The sequence below is a fragment of the Cryptomeria japonica genome, chromosome 3, assembly GCF_030272615.1.
Source record: "Cryptomeria japonica chromosome 3, Sugi_1.0, whole genome shotgun sequence".
Lineage (NCBI taxonomy): Eukaryota > Viridiplantae > Streptophyta > Pinopsida > Cupressales > Cupressaceae > Cryptomeria > Cryptomeria japonica.
Genome location: NC_081407.1, coordinates 639,351,937 through 639,365,877, shown reverse-complemented (window position 1 = coordinate 639,365,877; position 13,941 = coordinate 639,351,937). Strand labels below are relative to the sequence as shown.

General features: G+C 35.6%; 1 protein-coding gene across 1 annotated transcript; it reads left to right on the top strand.

Annotated features, from left to right (window-relative positions):
* Positions 1-10,818: 10,818 nt before the first annotated feature.
* Positions 10,819-12,229, top strand: LOC131050371 (L-lactate dehydrogenase B-like). Its single transcript, XM_057984534.2, has one exon. The coding sequence runs from the start codon at positions 10,955-10,957 to the stop codon at positions 12,002-12,004; it is 1,050 nt and encodes a 349-aa protein (XP_057840517.2). The 5' UTR covers positions 10,819-10,954; the 3' UTR covers positions 12,005-12,229.
* The last annotated feature ends 1,712 nt before the right edge of the window (positions 12,230-13,941 follow it).

Genomic DNA, 13,941 nt, shown 5'->3' with positions numbered 1-13,941 from the left:
TAGAAGGTGCAACTGAATTCTGGCATAAAGAGATATGATTGAAGGTTTGCAGATGCCATGAAGGAAAGAAAATTGATGAATTACCTTGTAGCCAGAGGGTTATTAAAATAGCCAAATATAACCAGAGGGTTATTAAAAGGCTTGAGTGCAACTGCAGACTTCAGCAGCAGTTGCAAATAATTTCGATCTCTCTGGAAACTGCCATGTCCTCCTTATAATGGGTAGAATGCAAAGAGAAAACTGGGTGAGGACACATGAGATGCGGTTTTGGAGTCAAGCATCCCTACTTGATCAAAACTATCAAAGTTCTCCCCTACCAAGAAATGCAATGAGAATCTTGTATCCTAGTATTCTCTGCATCAATAACCACAAATGTGCGATAGTGGTATGGCTCATAAGGTAGTTCACATTCATAGAATCTTTTTGTGTCTCTAAACCAAAGCTTTCATGAATACTGGCCTAGAGGTTTTACGACATTGCAATACATGTTACACATTCTTGTAAAAGGCTAGTAGCTTGTTGCATTTCTTATGATTATAAAAGGAATATCAAGGCTGTAAAGAAGGATTCTGTAATTTTCTCATCTCTAGGGAGAGTAGAACTAGAAATGAGGCTTTGTCTTGTATAGTGTGTAGGATGGTTTCATGGTGAAAGAATGTACACTTTCTTTTAGTAGTTTTTCAATTAGTTCATGAATAGACTACTATATTTATTATTTTTGCTAACATTATCTTCATTTGTACTTTCAAATATTACATGAATGGTGAATCATAATAGTAAGGATATTTTGATTTGTCTTGGAAATTTCATTGTTAATGTTTGACTATGTAGTGTGAATGTGGATTTCCTTCAAGGAAGTAATTACATTCTATTTGTAAGTTACTGTGAGGATATTTTGATTTATCTTGGAAATTTCACTGTTAATGTTTGACTGTGTAGTGTGAATGTGGATTTCCTTCAAGGAAGGAATTACATTCTATTTGTAAGTTACTGTAAGTCTAGAGTAATGTAATGGATCTATAAGAATAATTTGTGCAACTACATATGAAGTTGTGTTAACGCTAGGCATTAATGCTCAAGTGACTCACTATTATGAAATTATCTGCTACTTGGGTTTTCATTCTTGATCTCATATTCAACTCTAAAATCTGTTTCAGAAATACATCAAAATCAAAGTGCAATTTCCTTTGTTTCAAAAATAAATCAAAATCAAAGTCCAATTAAATGTAGAATAATTAAGGTGCATCTTTCACATTTTTCTTTAGAAAATAACCCATATAGAAAGTGGACTACATATCCATTGGAATTAGAAATGTACTTTTTAACACGTATGAAATCTTCATCTCATATTCTAAGCGATCTTTTCGCATAGAAAACACTCCTCCTGTCAGAGGACTTTATGCTTGTCATTTTGATGAAGAGTTGCATGGGTACAAATGTTAGCTTGTTCTTGAAGAAAGTATTGAATTGGCGGTTAAATGATTATAAAAAACTGATGAGTTTTGATCCTTTCATTAGGTGGCATGAAGAGTTGCATGCCAACATGGAGAGTTTCGATTCTTTGGAACTTGCCAAAAAGGTGAAAAGGAATATTTAGAACTTCTAAATTTAGAGCTTCGAGGTTTTTCATAAATTGGTAGTAGTTGAGTTGATTAAGGAGCATTATAAATATTTCCCTCTACACTTGTTCAAGAACAGTATCGGAAATGGAATGCCCATATGTAGATGTTTCCCGTGTGTTCATAAGATATAGGTTTAATGACACCAGGTGGAGAATATTTCAGGAAGGCTGTGTTTATAGCAGCACAATAGATTTCTTTGTAGCTAAAGGGACTTTCAAATCAGAGGAGGTAGCTAAAGGGATTTTCAAAGGCCATCTGCAATTGTATATGGCCTAACCTTGGCTGCCTACATTCGCCCCCTCGTCTCCTAAAGCCTAAGAGCAGGAGGGAGTGGGGAGGAGAACAATGAGGACATGGAAGAGTCAAATCTAACAAAGAGCCTATTTAGTTAAAATTGATAACTAAAGCCGGACCCTGTTCTAATTAGAATACCCATCTCTAGAGCTCATCCAATAGTTTTTGTGGAGCTCATCCACTAGTTTTTATAGCTATAATCTTGCATCTGAAAAAATAATCCTCTAGTTTTTATAGTTAGAATCTTGCATCCATAAAGTTATCAGCAATGCGATGGTGGCATGGCTCAAGCAGTTGAACTGCAACAATATTTTATTCTTCACCATGGTCCGGGATAGTTTCATGATAGTTTTAATCATATTGTTTGATAAGTTATCATGTTCTATTTTAGGTTTCATATTGGGAATATATCATTTCCATGCATATAAAACAACCATATGTCAAATGAGAACATGGCAGTGATATACAACTTGAAGCTTGTTGCATTCCTTACTCTTATAAAAGGAATTCCAAGGCTGTAATTAAGAGAATTTTTTAGAGGGAATCTTGGTCTCTTTGGAAAAGGGTGTAGTAGTAGTGTCTAAGTTAGAATGTGGAGTCTTTCACATCGAAGAATGTATATACTCCTTCAGCAATATTAATTAATTTATGATCTGTCATGACAATTACTACGTATATAGTTTGTAGAATGTACTTCTTGATCTCACATGAATTATAATAACAATGGTTTTGTTATTTGTCTTTGCAAATCTCTTGTGAAAGTGAAATTTTGTTTGTGGGTTTATGTACTTGTATCAAAAATTAGAATTTTTTTTAAAAAAAGATATATATACTATTAATATATATCGAGTAAGGCAACTTATGGTAGGTGTGAATTTAATGAGACATTTATGCTGAAACTGATCGAATGTCTTTAAATTGGGCATTGGGGTATTATCATATTTTCACATTACATGTTCGAGTTGGAAACATGGAGGTGGGAGTGATGGTCATGCCAATTATGCTTAGGGCAACGAAACTATAGTTACCGTTTGTAGTTGAAGTCACAGATAAATGGTTAGGGGGGGTCTTGGTGAATCACCACCCCTACATAATGCATGAGGACAAGACAATGCTAGGGTTGGAGTTTCTGATGGCATATCACAAGCATAGGGTCAATTTGGATATTCTACCTTTTTTTCTTGCCATGTTATATGTTAGGGTTTCGAAGGAGTAGGAAAAAAAATCACCTAAATGGTGTTCAAGCATGCATATTTGCATGACATTGATGTAGTCATCAACGATGTGGATGAGAACCTCCTCATTCCCATAGAACTATTACATTGGAAGGGTTTTTAAATTTTTGATTGTGCAAACACAAGATGTGCAGTTGTTGCAGGCACAAATGAGTGATATACTATGCAGTATCAATTTTTTCATGTATGTAGCCAAAATCAAGGAACCCGAGGAGGATGATTGATATTGGGACTACCTGACCACTGAAGGGTTGGTAGATGAAGATGAAATTGATGAGGAGGATGCGACTGAGATTGTAGGGGAGTTGGAGCTGGGGAGTGGAGAGTAATGGATTGATTATCACAAACGCGATGTGGAGGAAATTGCAGCAGGCGAAGCTCATGCTAACTCGGACAGGATTTCCCACTCAGCTTATAAGCCAAGAAAGTTAGGGAGGAACGTGAAGCTGCGAAGGCAACAAGGCGGACTAGGAATATCTCCCGGCCTTGAAGTATGGTGCAGATGCTTCGTTCTATTTTGATGCTTGAATTTTGTATTGTGGGTTATGGGTTGTTATGGGTGATAATTGGAAATGCTACCGAGAATGTATTTTCGGCTACAAGCCAAATACTGTTGTATCTTTTTTTTTTAATCTTAATATAATGGGTGCTGGCCCTACCCAACTATTCACTTATAAAAAAAAATTGTTCAAATGATTTATTTTGGCGAATCTTTCATTATTTTGGGAGAACCGAAATATATTATAATGGGTATTGGCCTTGCGTAACCATTTACTGTTAACATTTATCAGATTGTTACTTTCTGGACCTACCAATAGGTAATATGATATTTTATTGATTTAAAGCTTCAAAAAAGATTACAAAAAGATTGGAGTCATCAAATAACCTCCATCCAATCCATCTATCTATACCCACCACCACCGAAGCCAACTCTGAAATAAACCCTAATACCCACCTCCCATCCTCTTCTTGTGAGCTCTCTTAATCTTGCCTTCAACTAATCATCTTGCTAGCGAACAAAGGGTGGTGGGTCTACAAGCTCCATCGACCCTTCAGAAATGATGAAACCCACTCCTGGAATAACCCACTCTTAAATTGAATCCATCCCTCCTAGGTATTCTGCCGCAATTAAAGTTTGCAAGGCCTTCTTCACCTTGTCTGCATCCTCTTCAAATTCTAATTCCCATGCTCTGCCATCAATGTGTTGTTCGAGCTTTGTTCTACAATCAATCCAAATGATTCAACATTAATTCCACCTATATAAGCGCAAATGAGGCACTTTATGATTTTAAATTTATTCAGTACTTGGATTTAAATAAGTTAGATTAATTTATTCACTTGTAATATTAAACTACATTAAATTTAATCTTTAATTTTCTTTCGGCTATCCATATAATGAGCTGCAAGTTCTAGTTAGCTATAAGTTTGTAATTAATTAATCAATTAACTCAATGACTATTGGATGATCGCAGATCAACGACATAAGCTCTATTTCGGCCCAAAGTTTTGAAGGACAAAGGTTTCTTCAAAAAGTCACCGGAATAGAGATAGGTCTGAGCATTGTCTAATTAAATATTATAAATTGTATACGTAATTAATGAGGAGGATAGATTGGGCCAACCCTTTTCGATGTGTCCTATAACCTCCAACATGCATAATCTTATTGATCCACTTAAGAAGAGCCCGATGTCAGTAGGGCCAATGTGCCATGTGTGCGGCGAGGGTGCAGAGTTAAGGTGAAAGAGCATGAAAGTCATTAATTTTAATTTTTATTATATTTATATTGTGAGTGTGATTCTCACCATGGTTTTTCCCACATTGGGTTTTCCAGGTAAAAATTATGGTTTTCATGTGTTTAGTGTTTTTTTATTTCATCTTGCATTGATGTTTAATTTTTTAATGATAATTGATAAGTACTTGTGATTAAAGAAGTTTAGGATTTTGTTTAGAATAATTCACCCCCCTCTCAATCTTGTGGTGTTTTCAACATAAAGGTTAGGTCATAATCCATAGCATCATATTCACAAGCATATGGATTAAAATTATTACATATAGGTATCATAAACACATCCATAATTGTTTATAACATCATAGTATAAAAATGTATATATATGTAACTATCACATAATAGGTACATACATCTATGTATGCTAAATATTGACCTTTTTGTAAACCCTAAAGATCCAACCACTAACCCTGGATCTACAAGTTCCAATTCAACAATTAACCAATAGAGAACTAAAAATACATGCAAATAAAATGAAATAAACAAAGTATAAATTTATTCATTACTTAGATTTAAATATTAAATTAATCAATCAACTTAATGACCATTGGATGATTGCAGATCAACAATATAAGCTCTATTTCGGCTCGAAGTTCTGAAGGACAAAGGTTTCTTCAAAAAGTCATCGAAATAGAGACAGGTCTAAGCATTGTCTAATAATTAATTAGCTATTATAAATTGTATATTTAATTAACTCTAAGTCTATACTTCATTAATTTTAATCAACAACATAAGATCTATTCCAGGCCGAAGTTGTGAAGGACACATGTTTCTTCAAAAAGTCCCCAGAATAGACTTAGAGACAAGTGTGAGCACTGTCAGGAATGAAAGGTTTTAACAAATGAATGTTTTTAATAAAAGAACTTGAAAGAAAAAGAAACAAATTTTAATCATGGTTTTTCCCTTTGAAAAAGCTATTGAAATTAAGGGAGATAGGTGTCGTGGAGGGTAGAGATTAATCTCCGCTTCCAAGGCAGGGGATTGGTTAGCATCAACCATCCATAGTTGTTTTCCCTGGAGGATATATGCTTTGGTTCAGACTTGAGATATCATGTGGAAATGGGAGGATCGTCCAAAGAATAGGATTAATCGAAGTCAGGAAAAGATGATCAAGCATGCGTAGGAGTTGGACAAGGGATTTAGTCAGATAAGGAATATTAGTACCACTGTGGCCTTTGCTGGTTTTGACAGTTGTATCACGAAGTTGATTATGGGCGATTTGGAAGGGACGTCTCATGCGTTTAGAACAAAGGTTTATAGTACTTTTTCCTTTCCTAGTGCTATCCATGGAAGAATCTAGAAGGATTTGGGCGATAAATGGGAGGGAAGATGGATCCAAAAGTTATCCAAATTGATTGGGATAGCTACATTGGAGGTAGACGTCGAGAAGCTTGTTTAGAGGAAATAAGTCATCACAGGGGAAGCATGGTTCATCATTTCGAGATGAGTTGTATGTGTAGAGATAAAACTTGATGAATGCAATGCAGACAGTTATTCCATACAGATGAAAAAGTGTTTGTTATGGTGAAGAACTTAGTTGAATGCATGATTGGTGTAGGTAGGCACTGGTGCGATGGATTCATGTATGAGGATGTAATTATCCTGCTAGTAGATGTTCTGGATTCCAGGGAAGTGTGCATCCAGAGGATTGACGGGTTCATTTGGGCAATTGATGGGCATGCAGTAGCCAATGCCATTCTGGAGGAGGCTGACTTGGGGACTAGCGTGTTTCGCACCCTTTTCAACCTCGACAACTATGTTTCATCAGACTCCAAGGATGATCCGGAGGAGGATGGGTCTGTTAGGTCTGAGGAGGAGGATGAGGAGGTTGTTAAGCATAAGGTAGAAAAGATACAGAAAAGATTGTTCATTGAAGAAGCCTGGGAGGTTTATCAGGTAGGAGTGATAAACAATAACTTGGCTCCATTTCAAAGGATGATCGATAGGGGGGATAACTGGCTCTTAGAGGATTCCACTGGAGTTGTGATGGAAATTAGAGAGCAGTTGGCCATCATTCTGCAGTATATCTAAGGGGGATGAGGATATGTGTTTTTCTATGTTTTGGGAGGGGGTGGTCTCTAGCATAGGAGGGTCCGTTAATAATGGAGGTTGGATGTAATGGGTAGTGTGTTAGGAAAATTTGATGTTAATCTCTATGTAACTTGGTTTGATTTTAATATAGGGAGCTATCCCCATAAATATAACACTTACCAAAAAAAAAAACAGTTAACCAGGGAGATTCAGAAATTAGAATCCAGATTCAGGGCTGCAAGAAAGTCGTTTCAAATTCAAATTTTTGGGTAAGTTCCTAAGAGAAATACAAAATGAACTCAACAATGAAAACATATAGAGATGAATTTAGATTAATATTATAACACTTCAAAAATATGATCACTTACCTTTAGGTCACTATCAGTCGCCAATGTAGTCAGTAACAATGGTTGTTCTTGGTTTGAAACTTTGCTAGCGATCCGATTTGAGAGCTCAGAACCGACCAAATTGTGTAGAGATAAATTTGATCTTTGACTATATTTATACCAATCCTTATTTGGCGATTTCGGTGGGAATTTTATTTGGTATACAAATATTTGGTGAATCACACTGAAATATAACATGTCTTATGTAATTTTTGAGGCGATTATGGGTCATCCAATTAATTGGCAATTATAATAGAGTTGGTGAAAATTGGGGTGAATTGAGACACACTTCTACAAAATGCCAGGTGAATTGGGTCCTCCTGGCCAACAAATCTTTATATGGCTATTGACAAATTATGGTCGTCTATTAAGACAACCTTGGAAAGTGTAGGCAAAAATATTGAATTTACAATGTGGAAAACATAGATTCTATTGGTGAAATCTTGATAGAGATACAATTAATTACATAAAACAATGGGCGATTGGGCCGTGCATTTGACATATATTTATAAAGTCCAGGTGACATGGCCAACCCCGATCGATACAATATAGTCACCATTTTCTAGGTCGCCGACATGAAATATTTTCCATTGGCGAATATTCGTCACTAAAGTATGCTCTGAACCCTTTCACTACTTCCACACAAACCTTCAAGATGAATCTCTCTTTGTCTGTGAGTGAATAGTGATCTCTTGAGTTGCGGGTTGGCTATAGTTTCTTCAAGATGTATTAGTCCCTTAAAACAAGCATTCATCCACATAAGTCATCATCTACAACATATTGACAATATATCAATTATAAAAATACATAGCATATTTTTATATTAATATGTCATGTATATACCATAAACTAGATAATAGTTAAATAAGTAAAATGGTGACATTTATGGGACTCGTCAAGGTGTATCTATCTTTGCAACATCTGAATGATACGTAGGTGGACCAGGATGCACGACGCTTCTAGGGTGATGAGAATGTTGTGAAGATACTATATCCTAGTGAGATCTCGAAGGTGAAGGACGAGGTTTGCCCACATTTACTCTAACCTGATGTAAAGGGATCCCAAGCTTTGTTGCAATGAAAGGTTATGGCTCCAATAGGTCCTTAGATAAACAGCCTCCAAATAAGACTATCTCCTATAAGATCATCTATGAAGAGGCTCAAGATCACATTTATATAGTCAATATACTATCTTCTTGTTTGGAGATCACGGTTCCAATTAGGAGTTGCTAGTGTTGAAATCATATTCTTTGTTTGTATGAGGGCCTTTGATGATATTCAAGTGGGAGACTTTTTCATTAGTATATGTGTTTCTTAAGAGAACTTTAAGTGAGAGCATTGGTAATGATGTTGATTTGAGACATTTTGATGGAATTTCTTCTATAGTTTTCATTGAAGTTATGAGGATCTCCTAGTACATACCTAATATGAGTTGTGCATATCTATTGAAACATTTAATTCTTATCTTTATTTTTTAAATTTTGTAGATAGATTATTGCCATTGGGATATTTTTAGATATTTGGTTGTTTTTCTAGTTTACATAGATATTCTTTGATTTTCGAGGATCTAGATAGCCTTTTGCAACTAAACTATCTTGGAGATTCTAGTTGTCATCTAATTAAGAAGTAAAAATTAACATCATGGTAAGTTCTTGGATTTTGTATTAATGTAATTAGATGTTTGTTGATGTTTTGTGGTATTCTACTAGATGATTATTTGGATCATTTTTCTTTGTTGGTTTCTAATAATTTTAGAGTTCTATTAACTTTAACCTGCTAACTGTACACTTATATCAAATTTGGGTGAAGCTATATCTCTAGTGTTTAAATATTGGGTGTTGAAATCGTGAATATTATAGCCTTTTAAGTAAAAAATCAAAGGATCCAAAATCTAGAGTTGGATAAGAATTTAGTATGGACCAATTTCAAGGATAATGGTGGCACAAATGGTTATTCATCTACTTGTTAGCCATTGAAAGATTGAAAATGATTAAGAAGCCAAATGAAAGAAAGAGAGAAAAGAAATAATATAAAACTTGAGTAAATCTACACTATCTAAAGAAACATTGAGCATTTACCAAAATTTTCAATGCATTGAATCCAAAAAACTTAGATAAATCTACACTATCTAAAAAACCAAATAGATAAATTACCCAACATGTATGTGCTCGACTAATGTGGTTGTTTTCTAGAAGGAAGATGACTGATGTGGCAGCTAATGTGAACCTTCGAACTTGGATGCACGATGTGGCCCCTTGAACCTCGTTTGCTTCATTGCTTCAAGGTGTTCACTTACGACTTTGAATACTCACCTTTTCTCTCAAGGTCGATATCAAATGACAATTAAAGTGGTATTTAATAGTTATAAACATTTAAAAATATATATCAATTAATGGATTTGTTCAAAGGCCTACTTTGAACAAATTATAAATAATGAAAAATTTCATGATTACACCTTCAAACGAAGGTTATGTGGATAGAGCCTTCGTTTGAAGCACCCCCTTCAAATGAAGATGCAAAGAATAAAAAGAGATCCCTTCGTTCAAAGGTAGACCTTTGCTCCAAGGTGTTTACAATTTTTTTTTAGGCAACCCACAATTTTTGTTAGTGGTTCAGTTTGTAACCCGCTATTGTGGATTCACCCATCCTCCTTTGAGTTCATGTGCTAACTCACAGGAGCCCGCCTTAGCCACAGAAGGTTTAGTTATGTCTTGAACTTATGTTGATCATTTGTCTTTCAACGACTTGACCAACTAATCTACACCCTAAAATCGACATTGAAAATTATTATCGATATCATTATAATTTTTATGTTTTTAATATAATTATAATTTTCCACAATATCACATATTTCAAATGACATTAAAGATTATAATTATTATCATTTATAAATCTATATTTTTATATACTTCATTACCTAATGTTAACATTCATTTATGTTCTTCCTTCTTTACTCTATCAATGTATCCCTTGCATCCCTTCTACCTCCACTCAATGACCTCACCCGTTCCCGTACATTAAATTGAAAAGCAACCTATGAATCTTGTGGCGGAAAGAATTTTTAAAGTCTGATCATACCTAATGGCTGCGCTGCAATTGAGACCTAAAACTTTGCTTGGGCGGCAAGAAAAAAGACAACATTTCTTCACGGAACAAATGGGGAGCTTAATGGAATGCCCGAGGGGACTGTGTCATTATAGTACGGGATGGTGTATACACCCTCCAAGATCTCTGGAATGAATCTGCACCTTACAAAGCTGCAATGACGTATAATCCGTAAAATTTAAACGTCAACGTTACAGACTTAGAACATTTGACCAAAGCGTTCTCGAAGATGCAGAATCTTCCAAAGCGGTTCTCAGCAACGTGCAAGATAAAAGGCAGGATTAACAGAAAAGTGTGTGTTCACCGGTGGACAATCGAGACCAAAATAGTTGGCACAAACTTCTGGAAGGGAAGGCAAGGAAGAAGAGAGGAAAGTGAGATTCACCAGTTGGGGGTTCGGTTTCCATGGATGAGCTGCGCTTATATTAGATGACTTGTCTGCCAAAACAAATCACAGAGATATTGAGATTTCAAGCGTTTTGAGAAGAAAAAAAAGATGGAGAAGGGAAAGAGAACTACGAGCTACGGCGATTTGGGCATAGACATAGCCGGGAGCTTCTTCAAGTCGATAGAGGGAGTTGGACCCCTTTCACCCAGCACACGAAACACAAAGGTCACTGTTGTGGGCGTCGGAAATGTAGGCATGGCGGTCGCCCAAACCATTCTCACACAGGAGCTAACAAACGAGCTAGTGTTAATAGACGTGCAGGCCGAAAAGCTAAGGGGGGAGATGCTGGACCTGCAGCACGCCGCCGCCTTTCTCCCTCGCACAAAGATCATGGCCGACACCGACTATGCCGTCTCAGCTGGGTCGGACCTCTGTATTATCACAGCAGGGGCTCGCCAGCGAGATGGGGAGTCCAGGCTGGCACTGGTCGAGCGCAACCTCCACCTGTTCAAAAGCATTGTTCCCCAGGTCGTCAAATACAGCCCCAATGCCATTCTCCTGGTCGTGTCGAACCCGGTCGATGTTTTGACTTATATTACCTGGAAGCTTTCTGGATTCCCGGCGAATAGAGTGATCGGGAGCGGCACAAATCTGGATACTTCGCGCTTCCAATTCATGATCGCCGACCACCTGGATGTGAACGCGCAGGATGTGCAGGCGTACATGATCGGCGAGCATGGTGATAGCTCTGTGGCGCTCTGGTCCTCCATTAGTGTTGGAGGGATGCCCGTGCTGAGCTTCCTGGATAAGAATCAGATTCCCTATGAGAAGCACCATCTTGAGGCCATTCATCACACTGTTGTTAATAGTGCGTATGAGGTCATTAAACTTAAGGGATATACTTCCTGGGCTATTGGGTACTCCGCGGCTAACTTGGCCAAGAGTTTGTTGCGTAATCAGAGAAGGATCCACCCGGTTTCTGTTCTGGCGAAGGGCTTTCATGGAATTGAAGAAGAGGTTTTTCTTAGCCTACCTGCACAGCTTGGAAGAGGTGGTGTGCTTGGCGTTGTTAATATCCATTTGACAGAGGAGGAGAGCCAGAGTCTCATGAAGTCCGCCCGGGCCATTCTCGACGTTCAACAGCGCCTTACTATTTGAAAGTTTCTATGTAGACTTTTATTTTGGTAGAAATAGCCGAGGAAAATTCTTCAGTAGGCCTTTTTGTTGGACATTTTAGCTGTAATTTTTATTTTATTTTGTTAAGTTTTTGCCGCTTACCCACACCTCTATGGATCAATGTTCACCTTACAGTTATAGCATTTGTTTTCCAGGTGTACGGTGAACAAAATTATACTTCGAAGGCTTCCTATTTTGAGACTGTTACACAGCACAATAAATTTATTTTATAGATTTTTTTGTTCGGATCAATTGGATGATCAACGGATTCCACCTAAATTTATATTTCTTTGATGAAAGCAGATAATGCTTTAGAGCTCAATTCTAAGTCTTAAAAAAGAAAATAAGTCTAAATTTTTAGAAATAATTTATACATATGGCTAAAATGGTGACGTGTCATATTTACCTCGTTCTTAATGGAAATTCACTTTGTTTCAAAACAAAATACTAAGTCTACAAAGAGCGGATAGTGAGTTTTGTAAATTTGCATATTACTTTGTACGTGGTTTTTCACGATGTCTTTAAGTGTTTTTGTATTATGGCTTAAATGAATTCTTCACCATTCTTCACAAATGAGTGTTAAATTAGGTCTCACCTAAATCAAATGGAGTATAAATTCTGTTGTCCCGCCTAAATTTAAATTTTGAATACAAAGCTTACAAAGAAGAAATATCTAAGTCTAACACACATCTAAAATGGTAACCTATCACATTTATCTTTTTTTTTCCTAGATGAGAGTTCACTTTGTTTTAGAGCACAATCATAATAATATCTCGTTTATGATCTTGTTAGGGTCAATTATATTATGGTTTAAATGGATTATTTACTAGTTCTTAAGTGTTTTATGATTCCCCCCCCTTTTTAATATTGTATTTCAGTCACTTCTAAATATGTCATGAGGTGGGTTGTTAATCTTGAAGGATATTTGGATTTGGCTTTTGTTTTTTTTAAAAAATTGTTCTAACAATCTTTTTAGATATCTATACATAAATTGTGAGTCTATTTTAGTTTTGTATAGAAATAAGTGTTACCTCATATAAAATAGGTTTAACTTGGATAAGCTTCAAATTTGATATGTCACAAATTTTTATAATGTAATGTTAATCATGAATTCCATTGCAAAATGAAGGAATGTGAATAATAGTAGATTTCATTTTGTATATGACGTTCACTTCATCATTAATGTTGTTAATGATGCCGCCCTTCTTTTCTTTTGTAGTGCCATCATATTATTTCATTTCTAGTCATTTTAAAATTTGTTTCTTAGCATAGGCTTAGTAGCTTCCTCCACATTCATTTAGTTGTTAGTAACATGCGTGTCTCAAAAAAAACATTCACTATATAAATGTAGTTGATAACTATAATTTCAAGTAAATACACAAACAAAATTGATGATGATAGATTTATATAAATATTGTAAGCATTACAATTCAAAATATTTTGTTTCAAATAAGATCAAAGAGAAAAATATATTATAATATTCAAGTGCAATATATGACACAATGATTAGAATTGAAGGTGATGATGTGATAGCTTTTAGTCAAATTACGTAAATAGTAAAATTATTTACAAAAGTTGGAATTAGATACTTTGTTCAAATATACTAGAATATTTCAAATAAATAAATAGTACTAGAAGGAAATGATTGAAGTCAATATCATTTGATACATAAAATTACATACTAAATGTTTCAAAATATGCTATATTCTTTGTCTCTTCACTGAATTTTTCTTTTTATATTTCCTAGTTAACTCCCTTATGCTTGATTAAGTTTTATAGGTGTGTAGATAACTCCCTAAATTATGACCTCCAAAAGTTGAGGCTCCCATATTGGAAATATAAAACATCTATATGACACATAAAAGAGTTTTAATATGACACAATGATTATAATTAAAGGAGGTTATGTGATAGCTTGTA

Coding starts and splice junctions, on each gene's coding strand:
- LOC131050371 (XM_057984534.2), top strand. CDS start 10,955: ATGGAGAAGGGAAAGAGAACTACGAGCTACGGCGATTTGGGCATAGAC.